We start from the raw sequence: 21,417 nt of genomic DNA, 5'->3' as shown, positions 1-21,417 counted from the left end.
GAACTCGATGGAAGAAAATTTGGTCTTTACGCCTGACGCAGCTGTGACGTCACGTGCCAGTCGTCCCGACTTCTCGACGCGGCTCATTACGCAACAGCTGTTTCTCACCGCACTTCGTCACTTCGGGATTTATCGGATGACTCCGTAGTGACGCGCCGGGAACTCCCGCGGACGGAGCCCGCGCGAATAAAAAGTCCAAACTAATGGAAGCTGAAACTGATTTTAGCGCGAGACACCGAGACAGAGAGCCGCCATGACAGCAGGAAACAAGTCTGTGCCAGGTAAGACGTCACACAGGTGAGACGCATGTGAGACTGGATTCTGTTAGACTGGACTCAGGTGAGACTGGACTGGACTGGACTCAGGTGAGACTGCAGCTAACATCAGTTTAACATGTTCAAACTTTGGTGAAGACCAGAACCAATCAGAGACCTGAAGATATATGACAGGTTCTTAGTGCCTTCTAGTGGCACTAAACTGGTACCAGTTCCTGACCTTATGACCAAGGTGGTGTCATTTGGATTTATGATGTTTATTCTAACTCTAAAGTATAATGTCGTAAATGACACCATGATGGATGAATGGATGAAATGATTGTGTCACATTCTATAACTAAATAATAATAAAAAAAATGAAAGCAAAATGTTAATAAAATAAAATAAAATATAAAACAAGATGTTAAAGAAAATTTCGACAGTTATATATAATATTTAGAGTTAATAGCAGAGTTAATATTAGATAGTGCTGTCAAGTGATAAAAAATGGAGAAATTAATTAATTATGATCTGTAATTAATTAATCTAATTCATCTCTAAAAATGACTTAAAAGATTGATATATAACAAAAAGTGTCTTTTATTTATTGTTTTAACAAACTTGAGCAGATGCAGGATTTACATCACACTCTTTTGTCAAACTCTTTTTGTCAAACTTGTTAAAATAAACCATCAGGTTAGGGGTGGGCGATATGACCTAAAATTAATATCACGGTATTTTTCATCTTTTGAACGGTGACGGTATAATATCACGGTATTACTTTTTTTGGTAGGTTTTGGGAGGAGTACATATTTTTTAATAATATTCTAATCTGATATTTGTAGTTTTTTTTCCTTTCTGATCCGGTTCCCAGAGGAATCACGGCTATACAATACTAATGTGGTGGCCTTAAATTTGTTTTTGTTTTCTTTTTTTAATACAAACAGAAAAGGACTTGACAAATTTTCTGAATATGAAATGTTAGGTTAACATAGTGTAGCGTTGTGCAGTCTGTGTCCAAAACATGCGAGTCTCGTATATTTATTAATTTCCAGAGCGCGCATCATGTTTGCACCGCTGTCAGTTGTCATGCACATCAGACGCGCTTTATCCAAGCACCAGTCAGAAAGTGCATCCTTCAGGCCTAACGCAATTATTGCTCCGGTGTGGTCTTTCGGGGAAGAAGGCTGTCTGGAGGCATCTGCTGCGCAACTTCCAGTCATTGTCAATGAAGTGGATCGTGAGGCTAATGCATGGCTCAGTAGTCCGGCTGGACCATAAATCAGTAGTGGCCGAGTAGGCGTCAAGGTGGCGAATTTCGTTCATTACTCTGTCCCGTACCTCCGTGTACAGCTCTGGCAAGTGCTCGTTACGCTAATTTAATGGCCACTCCCCTTTTACCACCGAATGTTTTACTTTTTTATTTGCAACAAGATATACAGTATATAAGGACAGATATTCAGACCACTGAACGTTTGAAGAAAATGTAATGCATTATTATTTAGAATTAGGAGATTATTGGCGCTCAATTGATTTATCACGGTATTGACGGTATTGCAAAATCCATATCATGGCGCAATGTCACACCGGTGCTGACTATGACACCGGTATACCGCCCACCCCTACATCAGGTCCAGATAAATTATCCTGTCGGTCACAGACTTGTTCTCCTCCAGTTTAGTTTGGTGAAGAGCTTTGCTATGGCTCGCTAAATTGCTAACTTCTTTGATGCTAACGAGTGCACATGAATTCATTCATTCATGTGCACTCAAGTTGACGTGGTAGGCTAAACTTGAGCTCCTCCGTTGCTAAGCTAACTCCTAATATCACTTTATTAATGATGCCGTCGTCACGTTTTTCAAATGTAAACGTCTCATTCTTTGGGCTGAGAACTCTGAGGACAGCTAATGTCCACTTCACGGTGAGACTGACCGCTGTTTTCTAACCAACACTAAAAACAGATTTTATAAAAATGCAGAAACGGTAAAGTTAAAAATGAGATTAATGCGATTAAAAAACAAAACACGCTAAATATGACTGTAATTAATTGCAATTAACGCGATAACACGAAGTGTGTGAGTGTGTTTGCTGCAGCCTCACACATTTCTTCAGGTCAAAGGTCACAGTGTATTTTGTCTTTACTGTTAACAGCCAACATTTTTTTCCTCTAGTTATGGTGCTGCTGCTCTACTTCCTGTTTCCACTTTTGGTTCAGTTGGCTCCCGTCAGCCCGGGAAACCAAGCCCCCGTCAGCCCAGGAAACCACGCCCCCACTCCCTTTAAAGAGGCGGCCGAGCGAGCGAAGACTCTGGTGGAGAAGATTCTTAGGGACCTCCCCTCTGTCCACGCCTCCATCGTCAACACACCGGTAAAGGTTCTGTCTGAATGGCGGTTGAACTTGACTCCGCCCATTTGACTTTTATATGTTAATGGTGTTTCCTGTCCTCAGGGTTTGACCTTTGACCCCTCCAGTCAGACCGCACACTTGCAGATGATGGTGATGTCACTGGGGATACCTGCCGCACCTGTCCTCAAACCACTGTCTCAACGCTTCACACTGGTCAGTCACACACACACACACACTCACTCACTCTCCCACACCAAAGTCCACAGAGAAAATTAGTGTTTTTCAGGAGTTGTTGATCCACTGCTGCCTCGTGTGGTCACTTTGATCCACTGCTGCCTCCATCACTAAGTTCTAATATCTTATTTTGTCACTTCAACGTTCAGATTGACGTCAGTGACACAAAGTGACCATACGAGGAAGCAGAGGAGCAGCAGCTAAATCACTGATTTGCTTTGGTGTGGGAGAGTGAGCGGTTTATTACATCACATGTCATTTAGCAGACGCTTTTATCCAAAGCGACTTACAGTGCATTTAAACATTTGGGTACAAACACGTAACCCTAACCCAAGTAAGTAAGTGCTGCAACTATAAAGTGCTCGTCATTAGTGAGTTGGGTTTTTTTTTGTCGTAGTCTTAGTCGAGGGAGAGTCGTTTATAAACATTTGTGTAACAGTGAGAGAAAAACGTGATATCATGTGACGTAGATATCGTAGACGTAAACTGACGTACATAGATATTGTAGACTTAAACTGACGTACGTAGATATCGTAGACTTAAACTGACGTAGGTAGACATCGTAGACTTAAACCAGTCATGTCAAAGTCAAATACACGGGGGGGCCAAAATAAAAAAAAATGGTACAAGTGGAGGGCTGGGCTGGTTCAATGTTTATTAAAACTCGCAATTATTGCACATATTGAACCAATACCAATAACACAGCCTATATTGCACTTAACATTAATCATTAAATTAAATTAAGCAAAACATAAATAAAATCAGTTGCAATATTTTCTCAAGGCTCTTTCAGTAACAAATTGAAAACGTTTTTTCTTCTTCTTTTTTTTAACAGGTAAACAGCAACATGTAATTTTCCTTCAAAGCTCAATGGCAAGATAAATGCAAAAATGAAACAGCATGCATTAAAAACAAATCAGTGTGCTGCTCTGATCCTCACCAATGTCTGTCTTTTATAATAAAATTAGAAAAGTTAGTGCAAACTTGAAAAAGTGCAAAACAGTTGCATTAATTTCTTAGGCAAGATTTGTCTTTCTGTGCGTTTCATTGATGTTTCATAGTGCCTTCTTAAGTTATATTCTTTCATAACAGACGCGCTGTCTCCACACACAAGACACACAGGCTTTCCTTTTACTTCGGTGAACATGTATTCTGCCTCCCACCTCTCTTGAAACCCCGTTTTCAGCGTCTACCTTTCTTTTTGCCGTTTTGGGGGAGAGGGAGATGAAAATTGACGGTGACGTTTAGTCCTCCACTGTCACTGTGCTGCTGCTCATGAAGAGAAGACGCGGGATCGCGCTCGCTTGCGGGCACTCGGTACGCGCCAATGCACTCGCAGTGCATCTTGGGATTTGTAGTATTATGGTGCTGCGGGCACGTAATACTGCGGGCCAGTTTTAATAGTAATTAAATATCATCCCGCGGGCCAGAGACAACTCATTCACGGGCCGGATCCGGCCCGCGGGCCTTGACTCTGACATATGTGACTTAAACTGACCTACGTAGACATCGTAGCCTTAAACTGACATACGTAGATATCGTAGACTTAAACTGACATACATAGATATCGTAGACTTAAACTGACATACGTAGATATCGTAGACTTAAACTGACGTACGTAGACATCGTAGAACCTTACGTCTTTAAAGTGGAGATTCTTAAAGTCACTTATAGATCTTGAGGTTTGCTGTTTATTGATGTGTGTGTGTGTGTTTGTGTGTGTAGGACATGTGTGTGAGTCGTATGTCTGCAGGTGGGCTGTTGTACCAGGGGCTGCTGGGAGTTTTGGCTGACAGAGTGGACGGACTGATGGACCTGCGGTCAGACCTCAGAGACCTGCTGACACACATCCACAAGGTAACACACACACAAACACACACAGACGCGCAAACAGACACACACACACACAGACTCTCACACACCTGTGTGTGTGTGTGTGTGTTGCAGATGAAGGAGGTCTCTCAGCTCGGTGTGGATTCTCAGGATCAGGACCAGAGTTTGGATCTGGCCTCTCGTCTCCATGGTAACTACGAGGTTCAGGTTGCGGTCCATGTGACGCTGACGCAGCTTCGATCCTTCTGTCACGATCTGATCCGCAGCCTGAGAGCCGTCGCCACCTACAGGCTCCGTGCTGTGGGTACGCGATAAGCCCCGCCCATCACTGCGTTTGAGGTACCTGCACCGTGTTTGGTGGGCTTGAACATTGTGCTGCACACGTGGGAAAAGGCTGAGGACAGTGCCACCTGGTGTCAAGCACACACACACACACCTATGTAAACATCATGGAGTCATCAGTTCACCACTTCACCGTGTTCATGTAGAGACACAGCAATTCATTTTATTCTCCACACACACAGTGTCTGTTTTTGACTCCGCCCACCAGCAGGACAGTGATCCAGGAGATTTCCCTTAGTGCTCAGAGTGTGGGCGGAGCCTCCAGACTCCGCCCACACTCTGAGCAGGAATGTACCACATGTCTCAACGTGCTGACAGAAAAGAATGTCCACTGAATATCTTTATTTTATTTATTGTTTATATTTAATATTTATTGTTAATTATTTATGATGTGTTTGTTTGTTAATAGTCAATAATATTGTCTGAGGTCAAAGGTCATGTGTATGTATAGGTAACAAATAAATTATTTTTATTTATTCCACTTTTTTATATTTTTATAAACACATATTTATTGTTCGTTTTTTATTGTTTGTGGATTTTATCAATAAATTGATTTAAAGCATTTTAATTTACTAATACAACTTAAATTCATAATACAAATGAATACAAAATTAAATTCATCATTATAATAATAAGAAATAACACATTGTTACTTGACCAATTTTGACCACACGAGGCAGAGTGCACGTGTCTGTGTGTGTGTGTGTGTGTGTGTGTGTGTGATGTGCACACAGGGCGTGTGACGCACTTAGTGTGGTAGTGTTGGAGTAGAACATAATGGTTGTAGTGCCTGTAGTTAGGTCATGCTACATGCTACATGCTACATGCTGCTTCTGCTTGCTACTTTCTGCTTTCAGCTAGTGCCGCTGGCTAGCCCGATGTTGCAGGAGGTGAAAGGAGGAGCCGAGTGCATGAGCCTCCTCTGCCGGTACATAACATCTCCACTGCCAAGAACTCGCACACGCCTCCTTGTGGCCACACATGGTAACTGGCACCCCGCGGTTCCAGGCTACGTTGTACGGGATCTCAGAGTAGCAGGGGAACCCAGAGACACGGCGTGCTGGCCCACTAGTAAGTGGACATGCCCTGCTGCCCTTCAACCTCTGCCCCAGCCATGGGTAAATAATGAAGATCTCAGCAGTGGACCAAGCAGTAGATGGCAGCAGTGAGAAGCAGGCGGATGAAGGCTGCATGATTCCATGCCACTGGATCCAGATCCCTCTCTGCCAAGGACCGTGTGGTGGCTGCAGGCGCGTCAGCCTCCCCACACTAAAAGATGTCGTCCTCTCGAAAGGGAACCCGCCCCAGTCACACCCTGGATACAAAGTCCTGTGGTGACGGGGGCAGGATCTGCCAGAGTCTGGAAGCTGCTAGTCACAGCCTGGCTAAAATGCTGAATCTGGACTGACCATGCCTCCTTCGCTCCACCATGTCTGTCTGCCTGATGAACCTGGACTGACCACACCTCCTTCGATGAATCTGGACTGACCACGCCTCCTCCGCTCCACCATGTCTGTCATGATGCACAAAAGAAGGCAGAACAGAATAAACAGACCTGTCCAAGGGTAAGTGTGTGTGTGTGTGTGTGTGTGTGTGTTGGTAGAGAGACACAAACAGAATCAAAGTGTCGAGTCATTTTCTACAGAACAAAGACAGAAACAGGTCAGATTATTTTTCCTCCTTCACTCCTCCTCTCCTTCACTCGTTCTCTTCCTCCCCTTCACTCGTTCTCTTCCTCTCCTTCACTCGTTCTATTCCTCCCCTTCACTCGTTCTCTTCCTCTCCTTCACTCGTTCTCTTCCTCCCCTTCACTCGTTCTCTTCCTCTCCTTCACTCGTTCTATTCCTCTCCTTCACTCGTTCTCTTCCTCCCCTTCACTCGTTCTCTTCCTCCCCTTCACTCGTTCTCTTCCTCTCCTTCAATCGTTCTCTTCCACTTCTTCAAATTAATTAATTCATTCATGTGTGTATATAGTCAGTGTGTGTTTAATTTGTGTGAATGTTGCTTTCTCATCACTTCACACATTCATCCTCTCATCCCACTGTAATCATGTGATTTGTGGATCTGACTCACAGTGACCTTTGAACCCTCTTAGGTGTGTGTGTGTGCATTTCCATGGCGTCAGGTGTCTGTGTGTTGTCAGTGTGTGTGTGTGTGTGTGTGGCGTTTAACCTCGACACATCATTCCCGCTGCTGAAGACGGGACGACGCAGAACCCTGTTTGGCCTGTCGGTGGCGCTGCACCAAGACCTGAGGACAGACAGTCTCCTGTGAGTGTCTGTCTGTCTGTCTGTATGTCTGTCTGTGGTTCTGTTAACCCTGGAGGAAATTCCAGGTCCTTTTCTGTCCTTCACTCAGCGGTCATTCTGCCTGGTAACCATGACAACCATCTGTTAATGTTCTCTAACTGGATTGACAGCTAATGAACACACACGCACACACACACACACACAGAGCTCTGCCCATCAGATGTCTGCTCCAGTTTGTGATATCATCACCATGGTAACACACAGTCCCCAGTCCCCTGTTTGTCATTGTCTCTTTCCTGACCTTGTCCTGTGTGTGTGTGTGTGTGTGTGTGTGTGTGTGTGTCCTTGAAAACACAGCTCTCACAATTCTATGATATTCGACTTTTTCCAGGGTGTTTCAGTGAATTCATGGTGTCATTCAAGGACTTCCAGGATGGTGTTTCAGTGAATTCATGGTGTCATTCAAGGACTTCCAGGATGGTGTTTCAGTATTTCAGGACTTCTAAACTGTCTCATGACGTTCTCGAAGATGTTCATGATTTAACACACTCACCTGTCTCACCCATCTCACCCGTCTCACCTGTCTCATCCTAACAGGCTCTTGGTTGGAGCTCCCAGGGAGAAGGCGGAGCCTGGTGTTCCAGCAAATCAAACAGGGGGCGTGTACAGCTGCCCAGTGAGCACAGACCAATCAGAATGCAGCAGGATGAAGCTCATTGATCCAGGTGAGAAGTGGCATGAACCAGCGCCCTCACCTATCATTCATTCACCTGTCCTCATCACTCATTCACCTGTCCTCATCATTCATTCACCTGTCCTCATCACTCATTCATCTGTCCTCATCATTCACTCACCTGTCCTTATCTCTCATTCACCTGTCCTCATCATTCATTCACCTGTCCTCATCGCCCCCTACTGGAGAACAAATGTAATATAACTTTGTTTTTTATGTTTATTGAAATGACTTGTGTCAGCCAATCACAGAGCAGGACTCAGACCTGACCACACCTCTCTCTATCACCATCACCATGGCAACTGTCAATCAGAGGCCTTCATGTGTAAAGTGATGAACTCTGTCTCTTCTCCAGAGGTCAACCTGTCAGAGGACCTGATAGAAGACATGTGGCTGGGAGTGACTGTGGCCAGCCAGGCTCCTCCCGGTGGGCGGGTCCTGGTCAGTGTGTGTGTGTGAGTGTGTTGTCAGGTGTGTGTGTGTGTGTGTTTACAGGTGTGTGTGTGTTTTCAGGTGTGTGGTCATCGGTTCGTTAAACTTTACGGACCTTTAGGAATCAGACAGATGATTGGTCGATGTTATCTCCGTGGAAACGACCTGTGGTACAATGACACTGACATGAACTGGCAGAACCCAGAACAACCGTGCAGGTGAGTCACATGACCCTGCCGCCATCTTTGTCTTTAGCCGTGATTATGAAGCCGTGTCATCACAGTGTGTGTGTGTGTGTGTGTGTGTAGTCACCTGGGTGATGTCAGAGCTGAGGTCATGTGTAACGCAGGTATTTCAGCTTCAATCACTCAGAACGAGGTCATCATCGGATCACCTGGAAGTTACGAATGGCAAGGTACCATTTATTCTGCTCTGTTATATTTGTGATTTGTAGGTGAGTGAACCCTGATGTGTGTGTGTTTGTGTGTATGTGTGTGTGTGTGTGTGTGTGTTGCAGGAAATGTCCATGTTTCCTGGTTAAACCCTGACGACGTCTTTGACTCTCAGAAAAGTTCCTTCACCAACATGAACCACAGAAGCATTTATATCGGTGTGTGACATCACTTCCTGCGGCTTGACTCGGCATGTTTAGTAGTTCAGCTGATACGTGTGATTGGTCAGAGTGTCGTCACTCAAAGCAACAATGTTTAACATTAAGGTTCATCTGCAACATTTAGTAAATGTGTGTGTGGTTCACTGACTGAAGGACTGAACCATTCTGTCATTCAACTGTCTCCGCCCACACAGAGGAGGAGGAGCTATGAAAACAACGAGACTGAAACTAAACTGAGTCAAGTTGTGACTGAAGTGGAAAAATCTGCATATTTATGATTTACCTGCGTGTGTGTGTGTGTTTGTGTTTGTGTGGATACAGGATACTCTGTCACTCAGTCTCACCATCTTCTCTCTGGGAACGATGTAACCATAGTAACAGGTGATTGACAGCTTCTCTCTCCATTAATGAGTACAGTTGTTGTGTATTGATTATTGATGAAAGTATTGATCACATTATTGATTGACAGGTGCTCCAAAGGACAGTAAACATGATGCACGTGGCTCCGTGCTGTTGGCGGTGAAACGGTCCAATCAGCTGATCGGTCAGCTCACCCTGCGCGGCGAGCAGACCGGCTCGTACTTCGGTAACGCCGTAGCAACCAGCGACTTCAACAACGACGGGTAACAGAAGCTTCATGCGTCACCGCTGGCTTCACGGCGCACAGTCACGCTCTCCGTCTCCTGCAGGTGGGACGACCTGTTGGTTGGCGCTCCTTTTTACTTCCATCGCCAACGGGAGGTGGGTGGAGCCGTTTATGTCTACATGAACTCAGGTGGGAGGATCAGTCCAGAACCCAGTGTGGTTCTGAGAGGACCAGCTGGGTCGGCCTTCGGTATGAGTGTCACTGCTGCTGGAGATCTGAATCAAGACGGCTTCCAGGGTGAGAATGACCAATATCAATGATGAATGATCAATAATCAATGATCAGTAATCAATAATCAATGTCATTACATTACATGCATTTAAAGTGCATTTAAACGTTTGGGTACAACAAGAGCTAGAAGTAAGTAAGTTGTTCAAGTAAGCCAAGCTATAAAGTGCTAGTCATAAGTGCGATGTAAAAGCAAGTGATTTTTTTTTTTGTCTTCGTCTTAGTCGAGGTAGAGTCGAAAGAAATGTGTTTTTAGTCGGCGGTGGTAGATGTGGAGGCTTTCTGCTGTCCGGATGTCGATGGGGAGTTTGTTCCACCATTTGGGAGCGAGGGTTAGGGTTAGGGTGGAGAGAGGCAGCCCTGACTCAGTGACAGCAAGAAGTGCAGTTTCGGTCGAGTGACCAGCTTTAAAACCAGACTGATGAGGATCGAGAAGGTTGTTCCGGTGAAGGTAGGAAGAGAGTTTAATAAAGATAGCACGCTCCAGAGTTTTGCAAAGAAAAGGAAGAAGAGTATCAATAATCAATATATCAGTGATCAATAATCAATGATCAATAATAAATGATCAACAATCAGTGATCAATGATCAGTCAATAATCAGTGATCAATGATCAATAATCAGTGATCAATGATCAGTGATCAATAATCACTTGTTGTGTTTCAGACTTTGCAGTCGGAGCTCCGTTCCATGAAACAGGAAGTGTGATGATCTGGGTTGGGAGTAAAGACGGAGTGACAACAGAACCGAGCCAGGTCTGCCTGTCTGTCTGTCTGTCTGTGAGACAGACAGACAGACAGACAGACAGACAGTGTGGTGTGTGCTGCCCTCTGCAGGTGATCCGTGGCAGCAGCGTGTCTCCTCGCTTCAGGACGTTCGGCTTCTCTCTGTCCTCAGGTTTGGACGTGGACGGGAACAAGTATCCAGATCTGCTGATCGGCTCTCTGGACGACACGGTCGCTCTGCTCAGGTACGTCCACCTGTCAATCACCTGTCAATCACCTGTCAATCACCTGTCGATCAACTGTCAATTGCCTGTCAATCGTCTTAAAATAAAGGAAACAAACATCAATAGATTGATTGATGGATTGATTGACGGATGGATGGGTTGATTGATTGATGGATTGATTGATGGATGGGTGTTTTGATTGCTTGATTGATTGACGGATGGATGTTTTGATTGATGGATGTTTTGATTGATGGATTGATGGATTGATGGATTGATGGATTGATTGACTGATTGATTGATTGATTGATTGATTGATTGATGGATTGATTGATTGACGGATGGATTGATTGATGGATGGATGGATGGATGTTTTGATTGATGGATGGATGGATGTTTTGATTGATGGATTGATTGATTGATGGATGGATGGATGTATGTTTTGATTGATGTTTGATTGATGCTTGATTGATGAATTGATTGATTGATTGTCCCTCAGAACCCGTCCAGTCATCCATCTCAGTAAAACACTCCGTGTTTTTCCAAACATCGTCGACTCAAACGTCTGTGACTTTTGGTGAGAAACTGACATTGGACAAGCTAATGCTAACAGCTAATGCTAACAGCTAATGCTGCGTCTGTGTGTGTGTGTGTGTGTGTGTAGTATTCAGGTGGAAGTGTGTTTCTCTTACATCTTCAGCACCGGAGAGAAAAGTGACAGAGACAACATCAGTGAGTAAATAACAACAATCACAACAACATTTGATGACATCATACTTTCTGTCCTTCTGTGTCCTCATGTCCTCTGCCCTAATAAATCACAATACACACGCATGCACACATATTTCCTGGAGACTAACTCTAATCTTAACCATAATTACTCGTGGCCTAATCCTAATCCTGACCCTAAACTAATAATTGATAATCAATTGTTTTCACTGCTCATACATGTGTGTGATTGATGAATTCATGTACCTGAATGACATGGTGAATGATGATGTGCTTCTTCTGTCTCTAGCTGTCTCTTTCACTGTAGCTGCTGACATCACCAGCCTCAAGCCCCGCCTCCATTTCCATGACAACGGGCACAGCACCTACTCCACTTTCCTGTCCATGTCAAAAAAACTATGTCAAACCATCAGAGTGGGACTTCTGGTGAGTCATGTTGTCTTTCACTGCCCCCTGCAGGCTGTTACAGTCATTACAACACATCCTGAGGCTGCTGCAGCTGAGAGCTGACCCCTGACCCCTGTGACCCTGATCCAGATAACAACGAAGACGTGATCACTGTGCACACGTCCTGTTTCTCCACCAACTAGCATTCATGTGTTTCCATGTGTGATGACACAGTGAGGATGACACAGTGATGTTTTGTGTCTTCAGAGTCCAGTCAGAGACAAAGTGGAGCCTCTGGTCTTTTCTCTGGACGCTTCGTTACATGAAAACCTTCCCAAGAGAAGAAGTCCTCTACACAACCTCAAACACTTCCCAGTGCTGAGCCACACACCACATCCCATCAGAACCCAGGTCAGAACCATCAGGACCCAGGTCTCAACCAGGAAGAACCAGACAGAACCAATAGGAAAACCAGACGGAACCACCATGAACCAGGTACTAATCAACACTGTGAATGACTGTTAACTAAATGTCTTCATGTCCCAGATCCAGATCCAGAAGACCTGTGGTTCTGAAAACCATTGCCATAGTAACCTGCAGATGACAGCCCAGTTCACAGACGAAGATCAAAAACCCTTCAGTAGGTAAGAGAACCAGTCTTGACGGGATCTAAAAGACCTGAGACACAAGTTAGACTGGATCTAAAAGACGTGTGTGTGTGTGTGTGTATGTGTGTGTTCAGGGTGAATGTCTCTCAGTTGTTACAGAACAACATCACAGTAACCAGGTTATTACTGGAGGTTAACATCAGTAACCTTCAGTCTCCAGGTCGTCCGGCAGAGGACGCTCAAGCTGCCACTCTGAACATCAGCTTCCCTCCATCACTCTTATACTCTGGAGTTCGGACTAAGGTGAGTCATGGAGGCGTGGTCTGAGGGTGAATCATGGAGGCGTGGTCTGAGGGTTGTTTACAGTTTGACTCGTGTTTGTGTTTCAGGGTGAAATGATGACATCATCAGTCAAGTGTTCAGTCAAACACCTGGTTCTTGTGTGTGAGCTGGGGAACCCGTTCAGAAGCCAGCAGAAGGTTCTCCTCTTTTTACCTGTTCATGCATTCTCCATATTCTTTTTCCACGTCTGTCGTTTTTACACCACAAACCATCAACTGTTGGCTGACGTGAACTGACGTGAACTGACGTGAACTGACGTAAACTGAAATAAACTGACGTGAACTGACGTGAACTGACGTGAACTTACGTAAACTGAAGTGAACTGAAGTGAACTGACGTGAACTGAAGTGAACTGAAGTGAACTGAAGTGAACTGACGTAAACTGAAGTAAACTGACGTGAACTGACGTGAACTGACGTGAACTGAAGTGAACTGAAGTGAACTGACGTGAACTGACGTGAACTGAAGTGAACTGAAGGGAACTGACGTGAACTGACGTGAACTGACGTGAACTGAAGTGAACTGAAGTGAACTGACGTGAACTGACGTGAACTGACGTGAACTGAAATAAACTGACGTGAACTGACGTGAACTGACGTGAACTGAAGTGAACTGACGTGAACTGACGTGAACTGAAGTGAACTGATGTGAACTGAAGTAAACTGAAGTAAACTGACGTAAACTGAAGTAAACTGACGTAAACTGACGTAAACTGACGTAAACTGACTTAACTGAAGTGAACTGAAGTGAACTGATGTTAACTGAAGTAATAATAATAATAATGTCCTATAATGTCTTATACTGTCCTGTAATGTCTTAAATTGTCCTTCCAGGTTCAGGTGTGGATCATATTTCAGTTTGACATGACTGTGGACACAACAGAGATCCAGGCTGAACTACAGCTGTCCACGTGAGACACACAGACACACAGACACAGACACACACACACACACACATACAGACACAGTAACTGACTGATGTGTCCATGTCTCAGTCTCAGTGAACAGTCTCTGTCTCCCGTCCTCGTCTCACTGTTGGTGAATCACTGGCTGCTGACGTCTCTGTCTCTGTAAGTGTCCTCACACACACACACACACTGACTGATATGTCCATGTGTCTGTCTCTCACAGACAGAAACATGTGTCACTTACTGAGTCAAGCTTTAAACACCTCCTTGTGTCATGACAGAATCAGCTCACCAGGCCCCGCCTCCTTCAGTGGTCATGTGATGGGTGAGAACCTTGGCGCTCTGCTGCTCTTCATCTTCCAGGTGAAGTCGCGTGTCACACGTGTTAATGACGCGTCCACAGATCAGGTGTAAACCTGACTCATGCTCTCACAGGTGCACGTCCAAGGCCCATCACTTGGTCGTCTAGGTAACCTGGCGGTGGAGTTTCATTGGCCGGGGGCGTTGTCCAATGGGAAGCGGTTGCTGTACCTCACAGAGGTCCAGGTGCAGGGCGCTCGCTGTGATCCACCTGACACGGTAACCATGGTAACACACATGGAGTCCTTTCAAAATAAGATGTAATGTAATATATTTTTCAAGACAGGGACAATGCACAATAAAACATTAATCTTGTACAACAAGAGAATATGCATTGTGCCAGGTTGTAGCAGATTGCTATTTTCCACCTGTAGTCCCTGGGCAGGTTGATGGAATAGTACATAAAAACATGATAACAATTTTCAAGATGAAGACAAAGGTTTGTTCATGTTCACTCAGCTGTTAGAGGAGGGGAAGGACAGAGGGAGGCGGAACCTGGAGGAGGAGCATGTCCTCCACCTGTACGCACACAGAAAAAAGTCCTACATTCTGGTCAGTACCACCACCTGATACCCGGGGGCAGACTACTGCTGTACAGAGTTTAAGTTTGTGTGTGTGTGTGTGTGTGTGTGTGTGTGTGTGTGTGTGGACAGGACTGTGTACAGGGAGCCAAGTGTGTGACATTTGTGTGTCCACTGACGGACATGAAGAACTCAGCGACTCTGACAGTCCGAGCCCGGCTGTGGAGCACCACCATGATGGAGGTAAACAAACTGTAAACTAGCTGTAAACAAACTAAACAAACTGTAAACTAGCTGTAAACAAACTCAACAAACTGTAAGCAAACTAAACAAATTGTAAACTAGCTGTAAACAAACTGTAAACAAACTAAACAAACTGTAAACTAGCTGTAAATGAACTGTCAACTAGCTGTAAACAAGCTGGTGTCCGTCATCATTGTGTTTCAGGACTTTACTGACGCAGAAAGTGTTGTGGTCCGAGGTCGAGCGACTCTGAAGCTGCACACAAACACAACCAACATCAAAATGGAGCCTCACAGTGTGGACGTAAGTGCCCCCTACAGGTCACTATCATTTGTTGTGTTGTCTGCTGAGTCATATCTTCTTCTGTAGATTGAGGTCCACATTTATCCAGAGCTGGGACAGCAGGTGGACTTCAGTGCCCCCTGGTGGCTGTTGGTGGTGTCTGTTATGGTTGGAGTGTCACTGCTGGCTGTGATCTGTCTGCTGCTGTGGAAGGTAAACAAGTGCTCTAATGTCGCCCCCTGCTGTTCAGTAAAGGTTCTGAGAATAGAAAAGAATAGAAATACTTTATTCATCCCCGAGGGGAAATTGTTTCAACATAGCTACAATACAAAAAAAATATTATAAACATGAAATGTAATGTAAACATAAAATGTAAAATGTGCAACAGTGGGAAAAAAAATAGTGCAATAATAAAGGAATGGCATAAAGGAGTGCATTGGCAGACCGTATCTCATGGAGAGACAATGTGCAAATGAGCAGTCTTTTTTTTTTTCTTTTTTTTCCTTTTTTTTTAAATTACAGAGAGTTATTGTAAGTCCTGATGGCTGATGGCAGGAATGACTTCCTGAATCTGTCCTTGTGACAGCGGAGCTGTCTGAATCTCTTGGAGAATGTGCTCTCCTGGGCCTGGAGGATGTGGTGGAGAGGATGATCGGGGTTATCCATGATGGAAAAAAGTTTATTAAGCATCCTCCTCTCCGATGATGGAGTCGGCCTTCTTTATCAGTTTGTTGAGTTTGTTAGTTTTACCGGCTCCATGCTGCTCCCCCAGCACACCACAGCAAAGAACAGTGCACTGGCCACAACAGACTGGTAAAATAACTCCAACATCTTGCTGCATACATCAAACATCAAACCTCGCAGCCTCCTCAGAAAGAAGAGCCTGCTCATCCCCTTCCTGTACACAGCACCGGTGTTAGCCTTCCAGTCCAGTCTGTTGTTCAGCCTCACACCTAGGAATTTGTATTCCTCCACCATCTCAATGACCTCCCCCAGTACCCTCAAAGGTTGTGGAGCTGTCCTCTTCCTCTTGAAGTCCAGCACCATCTCCTCTTCTTCAGGACACAGACTGACTGTTTCTGTACAGATTGACTGACTAATGTTTACTTGGTAATCTTGTTTACATGATAATCTGTTACTTGTTTACATGTTTAGCCGTTTGTGACATCATCTCTGTCCTCTCTGCAGTGTGGTTTCTTTGTGCGTCACACGGTTGCACTCCACCAGGGGAGGATTATGGGTAAACAGCAGCAGCACAAGGATGCCGACGGTTTCCTGATTCAGGGCCACGCCCCCTCACCACCGAAACACTGGCTCACTTCCTGGACTGAGACTCGCTGACACAGCTGTGGTTACTATGGAAACGAGTCATGAACTGGACCAAAGAGCGACTCACTGCCAGTGTGTGTGAGTGTTGATGTTTAATACATATGTGAATTCATGTAAACAATGTTGATGCAGTGACATCACTGGGTGACATCATGTCATCACTTGTGTTTGTGAGTGTGGTTTACTGATGGGATATTCATTGATCTATTATCCAGTGATGCTCTTTAATAGCTCCACCTACAAATGTTTATATTGAAGTGTTTTCAGCGTAACTGCTTCTTAAAGGACTTTTCTGTGACACACGTTGTGTTTTAGTGTTGTCGGACTTTACAACATCAAGTGTTTTTTTTAATTGAGGCTTTCTATGATGTGATACAAGTTAGATTTCCAGCAGCACCTGTTGATGTGTAAAGTCTCCTGTTCACGTTGTGTGGACGTGGTTTGTAATCAGTATTTGTTATGATGTTTCCTGTGTTTAATAAAGTATAAATAATAATGTTTATGTGGCTGTGGATTAATGGGAAATCTGACGATGTTTTCAAGTCTTACTGCGACAGTCTGACGATGTTTTTGACGTCTTACTGCGACAGTCTGACGATGTTTTCAAGTCTTACTGCGACAGTCTGACAATGTTTTTGACGTCTTACTGCGACAGTCTGACGATGTTTTTGACTTCTTACTGAGTCAGTCTGACGATGTTTTTGACGTCTTACTGCGACAGTCTGACGATGTTTTTGACGTCTTACTGCGACAGTCTGACGATGTTTTTGACGTCTTACTGCGACAGTCTGACAATGTTTTTGACGTCTTACTGCGACAGTCTGACGATGTTTTTGACTTCTTACTGAGTCAGTCTGACGATGTTTTTGACGTCTTACTGCGACAGTCTGACGATGTTTTTGACGTCTTACTGCGACAGTCTGACGATGTTTTTGACTTCTTACTGCGACAGTCTGACGATGTTTTCAAGTCTTACTGCGACAGTCTGACGATGTTTTTGACTTCTTACTGCGACAGTCTGACGATGTTTTTGACGTCTTACTGCGACAGTCTGACGATGTTTTTGACGTCTTACTGCGACAGTCTCACGATGTTTTTAACGTCTTGTTGAAAGAGTAAAGGTTTGACAAAAAGAATATGGTAACAGCCGTAGCTGTGACATGTTAACAGATAACGTTAATGTGTTAATGATCGTGTGTCGTTTACATTAAAAATGCAGGTCGTTGACATAGTGACAGATTGGTTTTTCACTTGAGAGATTTTTAAATCAGTTTGATTTGAGACGTCGAGGCTCAGGCTCATCAAGAAGTGATTAACTGAAAGAAACATTTATTTCCAAACAACTGAACACAATCCAAACTGTAAACAGGAAGTACTAAAACCGAGCAGCGAGGACACCTGGTGGCTTCTGTTTATAATCAACATGTCCTGCTGACTGAGGACCCTGATTCCCATCATGCACCAGGAACAAACCTATGACACCGTCAGATCCCACTCATCATCCTCACCTTCGTCTGGATCAAAGTGATTCACCTGAAACAGAGGTGACAATTGATCAGTGATCACTGATCAATAATGTCGACATGGATCAGTGCTGTGTGTGTGTGTGTGTGTGTGTGTGTGTGTACACACCTGAACGACGCCCTCTGTCTGCTCAGGGACAAACTGCTCCGATGTCTGTTTAACCTCCACCATCACTTTACCGTTTCCTGCAGAGACACAACTGCACTGTGATGTCACTGTGATGTCACAGTGTCATGTGTGTGTGTGAGTGGGTGTGGTCTGACCTAATAAAATCAGCAGGACGTTGGAGAAGGCCTGAACCAGAGCTCTGTCTCTGACACGCTTCAGCAGTTTACTGCGACTCTGTAACACTGTATCTGCACACACACACACACACACACACACACACACACACACGCACACACGCACATTGAATCATTGAAGTGTTTGTATAAACTCACATGTAAAAAAATGTGTGTGTGTGTGTGTGTGTGTGTGTGTGTGTGTGTGTGGTGACAGGTGGGACATTGACGGGTGTGTGGGAGGGGTCACAGGTTGATTATGTGGGTGGAGTTAATGAGAAGACAAGCCCACCTGTGCAGGTGTCCTCCACCACAGCGCCTCCTCTGGTGGTCTTTCCATGGTGGGGGAAGGAGAGCTGCAGCACGCAGCCAAACCGCAGCCTCCTCTCGCTGACTCCGCCCTCTTCACCTCGGACATCGCCTTCATCTGTGAGCTCCTTCAGCTGAAGACGACACACAAGTCACACGAACCAACTCACCTGTATGCAAATGAAGGGGCGTGGTTCTTACTGTGATGATGTCAGAGGTCCAGCCGTTGAATCCCAGGCAGTGATTTGCCAGTTCCAGGCAGTGGGAGTGGCTCAGAGGTTTGTTGCTGTTACACAGGAAGTGAGGCGTCTGTTTGGAGCTCAGCCTCACCTGAGCAGGTGAACCTCAGATTATCAGTTTTCAATAATCCACAACAAAGAATAATTAATCAAATTTATAATAATAAACTTTAGTGAATCAGACCTTGAGCTGAGAGTTGAAGAACGAGCGTCCGTCAGTCTCACGCTGAGCCTCCGCCGCCTGGACACCAGAGTAGAACTTAATGAGGGCGGAGAAACCGTGGGGGCGGGGCCAAGCATTAGGAGTCAACTTCAACAGGTAGAGAGGACCAAAGGATGAGAAGACAGCAAACAATCTATCCTGCGCACACACACACACACACACACACCTTAAAAAGTTAATGATTCACTTTCAACACCAACAGAGAAACAAATGACAATCTGGACCAGGGTGGTATTCCATCAAGCAGGCTAAAGGCAAAGCCAAGCTTAAATGGCCAAGTCTGGCTAGTATGAGTGAGAGTTTGGTTCCATCAAAGAGGCTGAGATTAGCCCCAACTCAGTAACCATGGAAACTATGACTCTGGCTAAGCCTCAACCATGGCTAAGCCATAACTGTGGCTCAGGTTTCCGTTCCATCAATCTGAGCCTCAACCCTGTTCCACCAAGGTGGCTAATGTGAATGCCAGCCAAGTAACCATGGTAACTGATGCTGCCGGGCAAACCTGGTCTGTAGCAGGCTAAAAGTGAAGCTTAGCACCATCTATGATCAAAGAATGTCCAATAGACAGAAACAGAGACACACAACTGTCATGGAATGATAAAATAATATGTAAAACATAAAATATATAATAAAATGTATTCAAGAAATGATTTATACTAATAATTATATATTATCTATAAGTACATTAAAGAACACTACCACCAAAATAAAATATAATAAAAAATAAGACACAAATAATACAAAATTAAACTAATTAGCAAAAATATAATAAAAGGAAATTGAGGCATTGAAAATAAAAGATTGATTGATGATTGATTTGCTGTCACCTGCATTCACTTACTGTAATAGGGGTCCTCGTCTCGATTGAATTGCCTGATTTGCTAAAATGATTCTAGATAAATAATCAATAGATCTGTCATATGATTATTTCCTATAGAATGATAACCAACATTGCATTTCGTCATGTAATAATCTAACATCAGTTGTATGATAAATGTGATGAGTCATGTAAAATACTTTGATTAAATGTAGCCTATTATTATCAAAAATGTAGGCAAGGCTACTTTAAATAGCACATTTTAGCACAAGGTGATTCAAAGTGCTTTACATAAAATAAAATGAAAATACAACAATTCAACATATAGCATCTGGGACAAAATACAGAAGTAGCACAAATACAGCATGTAACAATGCAGGCTTAAATGAAAAGGATATCAATTCTATACAATTGGCCATGCAGGAAATAAATGAAAGCTATCCCATCGATTTGTATAACATTCAGTTGATAAATGTGATGAATATCACTTTCTAACATTACTACTAGGGCTGCCAAATGATCAAATATGGAGAATTTCACAATAATGCTATTTTAATTATGTTCATATGACTGTTACTTATTAGGGCTGTCTTTTTGTTCTTTGGGGATTTTCCTTTTCATTGTAGGGCTTTGGTTGCATTAATAGGTCCACATAACTGATCAGTTTAAAACAAAAACCATCAAGAAATCAATTGGTAGATTATTGTCTACATATATGTTGTCCCTTTGATGGAGGATTTATATAACATGATGATGCTGAAATACTTCATTTTCTTTGTCACTTACGCATTCAGCCTGTCGCCAATATTCTGCCACGCCACGTCCCTCGCTTTATTGATTGCCGCGGTATTGCCATTCTTTGGGATTATGTGGCTGTAATCCTCATATACCTCCATGAGGAGGGTTTGCTCCGCTGCGGAGAACATCTCTGCACGTTCTGTTCCTCTTGCTTTTCGGCAATTTTCACAGTTTCCGCGCTCGACTACACTGGGCTATTTATTGTCCCTGTGGGCGTGCACAAGTTGAGGCTTAACAGGTGAGGCTTGACTAAGCGTCAAGTGGAGCCAGCTGATTTCACTTGATGGAACGACTTGGAGCTAGATTGGGAAGTGGAGCTTAGTCAAGCTTCAAGCTTACACCTAAGTCTGGCAATTCTTAGCAACGTTGATGGAATACCCCCCAGACCAGACCAGACTCACATTGATTTCAGCTTCAGTGAGAGGTTCGATGTTCCACACCAGCACAGTCTTGTTGTTTTCTACAGGAACCACAAACTCCACGATGTCCACGTCCATCACACACAGACCAGAACTCAGCAGGAACCACAGACACACACACACATACCTGGTTTGCTCCTTTTCACTAAACACGATCTACCACACTTCCGCTAAGGGGCGGATTTTGAATAAGTGACGTCATTTTCAGCCGACCAGTCACAGCGCTGAGTTTTATTTAAATGAC

General features: G+C 44.1%; 3 protein-coding genes across 13 annotated transcripts; 2 read left to right on the top strand and 1 right to left on the bottom strand.

Moving 5' to 3' along the window:
- Positions 1 to 38: 38 nt before the first annotated feature.
- LOC131475718 (uncharacterized) lies at positions 39 to 6,117 on the top strand. 2 transcript variants are annotated; one of them, XM_058654002.1, is made up of 6 exons: positions 39 to 281; positions 2,426 to 2,622; positions 2,704 to 2,814; positions 4,561 to 4,692; positions 4,783 to 5,007; positions 5,868 to 6,117. In XM_058654002.1, the coding sequence occupies exons 1-5, from the start codon at positions 254 to 256 to the stop codon at positions 4,981 to 4,983; spliced, it is 669 nt and encodes a 222-aa protein (XP_058509985.1). In that variant the 5' UTR covers positions 39 to 253; the 3' UTR covers positions 4,984 to 5,007; positions 5,868 to 6,117. The 2 variants fall into 2 exon arrangements, with proteins under 2 accessions (XP_058509985.1, XP_058509984.1); XM_058654001.1 differs by lacking the exon at positions 5,868 to 6,117 and having other exon boundaries at positions 4,783 to 5,348.
- A 274-nt stretch (positions 6,118 to 6,391) lies between these two features.
- On the top strand, positions 6,392 to 17,063 carry LOC131475713 (integrin alpha-3-like). 8 transcript variants are annotated; one of them, XM_058653982.1, is made up of 27 exons: positions 6,513 to 6,575; positions 7,106 to 7,280; positions 7,857 to 7,984; positions 8,348 to 8,433; positions 8,506 to 8,642; positions 8,733 to 8,839; positions 8,942 to 9,034; positions 9,359 to 9,418; positions 9,507 to 9,660; positions 9,727 to 9,920; positions 10,576 to 10,879; positions 11,355 to 11,432; positions 11,520 to 11,587; positions 11,874 to 12,010; positions 12,239 to 12,382; positions 12,518 to 12,615; positions 12,714 to 12,882; positions 12,969 to 13,058; positions 13,755 to 13,831; positions 13,916 to 13,990; positions 14,110 to 14,191; positions 14,264 to 14,416; positions 14,648 to 14,740; positions 14,842 to 14,952; positions 15,157 to 15,255; positions 15,322 to 15,447; positions 16,423 to 17,063. In XM_058653982.1, the coding sequence occupies exons 2-27, from the start codon at positions 7,126 to 7,128 to the stop codon at positions 16,573 to 16,575; spliced, it is 3,171 nt and encodes a 1,056-aa protein (XP_058509965.1). In that variant the 5' UTR covers positions 6,513 to 6,575; positions 7,106 to 7,125; the 3' UTR covers positions 16,576 to 17,063. The 8 variants fall into 8 exon arrangements, 7 of the variants coding, with proteins under 7 accessions (XP_058509970.1, XP_058509965.1, XP_058509971.1 ...); XM_058653981.1 differs by lacking the exon at positions 6,513 to 6,575 and adding an exon at positions 6,600 to 6,672; XR_009242525.1 differs by lacking the exon at positions 6,513 to 6,575 and adding an exon at positions 15,757 to 16,344 and having other exon boundaries at positions 6,818 to 7,280; positions 16,423 to 16,510.
- rdm1 (RAD52 motif containing 1) lies at positions 15,146 to 21,349 on the bottom strand. Of its 3 annotated transcripts, XM_058653998.1 has the most exons (8): positions 21,156 to 21,349; positions 19,101 to 19,277; positions 18,879 to 19,007; positions 18,661 to 18,811; positions 18,351 to 18,443; positions 18,196 to 18,272; positions 18,072 to 18,096; positions 15,146 to 15,492 (listed from the first exon to the last, which is right to left on the bottom strand). In XM_058653998.1, the coding sequence occupies exons 1-8, from the start codon at positions 21,249 to 21,251 to the stop codon at positions 15,461 to 15,463; spliced, it is 780 nt and encodes a 259-aa protein (XP_058509981.1). In that variant the 5' UTR covers positions 21,252 to 21,349; the 3' UTR covers positions 15,146 to 15,460. The 3 variants fall into 3 exon arrangements, with proteins under 3 accessions (XP_058509981.1, XP_058509980.1, XP_058509982.1); XM_058653997.1 differs by lacking the exon at positions 15,146 to 15,492 and having other exon boundaries at positions 17,876 to 18,096; XM_058653999.1 differs by lacking the exon at positions 15,146 to 15,492 and having other exon boundaries at positions 17,876 to 18,096; positions 19,101 to 19,226.
- Between the last annotated feature and the right edge of the window lie 68 nt (positions 21,350 to 21,417).

This window comes from Solea solea, chromosome 16 (assembly GCF_958295425.1).
Source record: "Solea solea chromosome 16, fSolSol10.1, whole genome shotgun sequence".
Classification (NCBI taxonomy): domain Eukaryota; kingdom Metazoa; phylum Chordata; class Actinopteri; order Pleuronectiformes; family Soleidae; genus Solea; species Solea solea.
The sequence above is the reverse complement of the archived record's forward strand: the minus strand, read 5'-3'. Positions and strand labels throughout refer to the sequence as shown.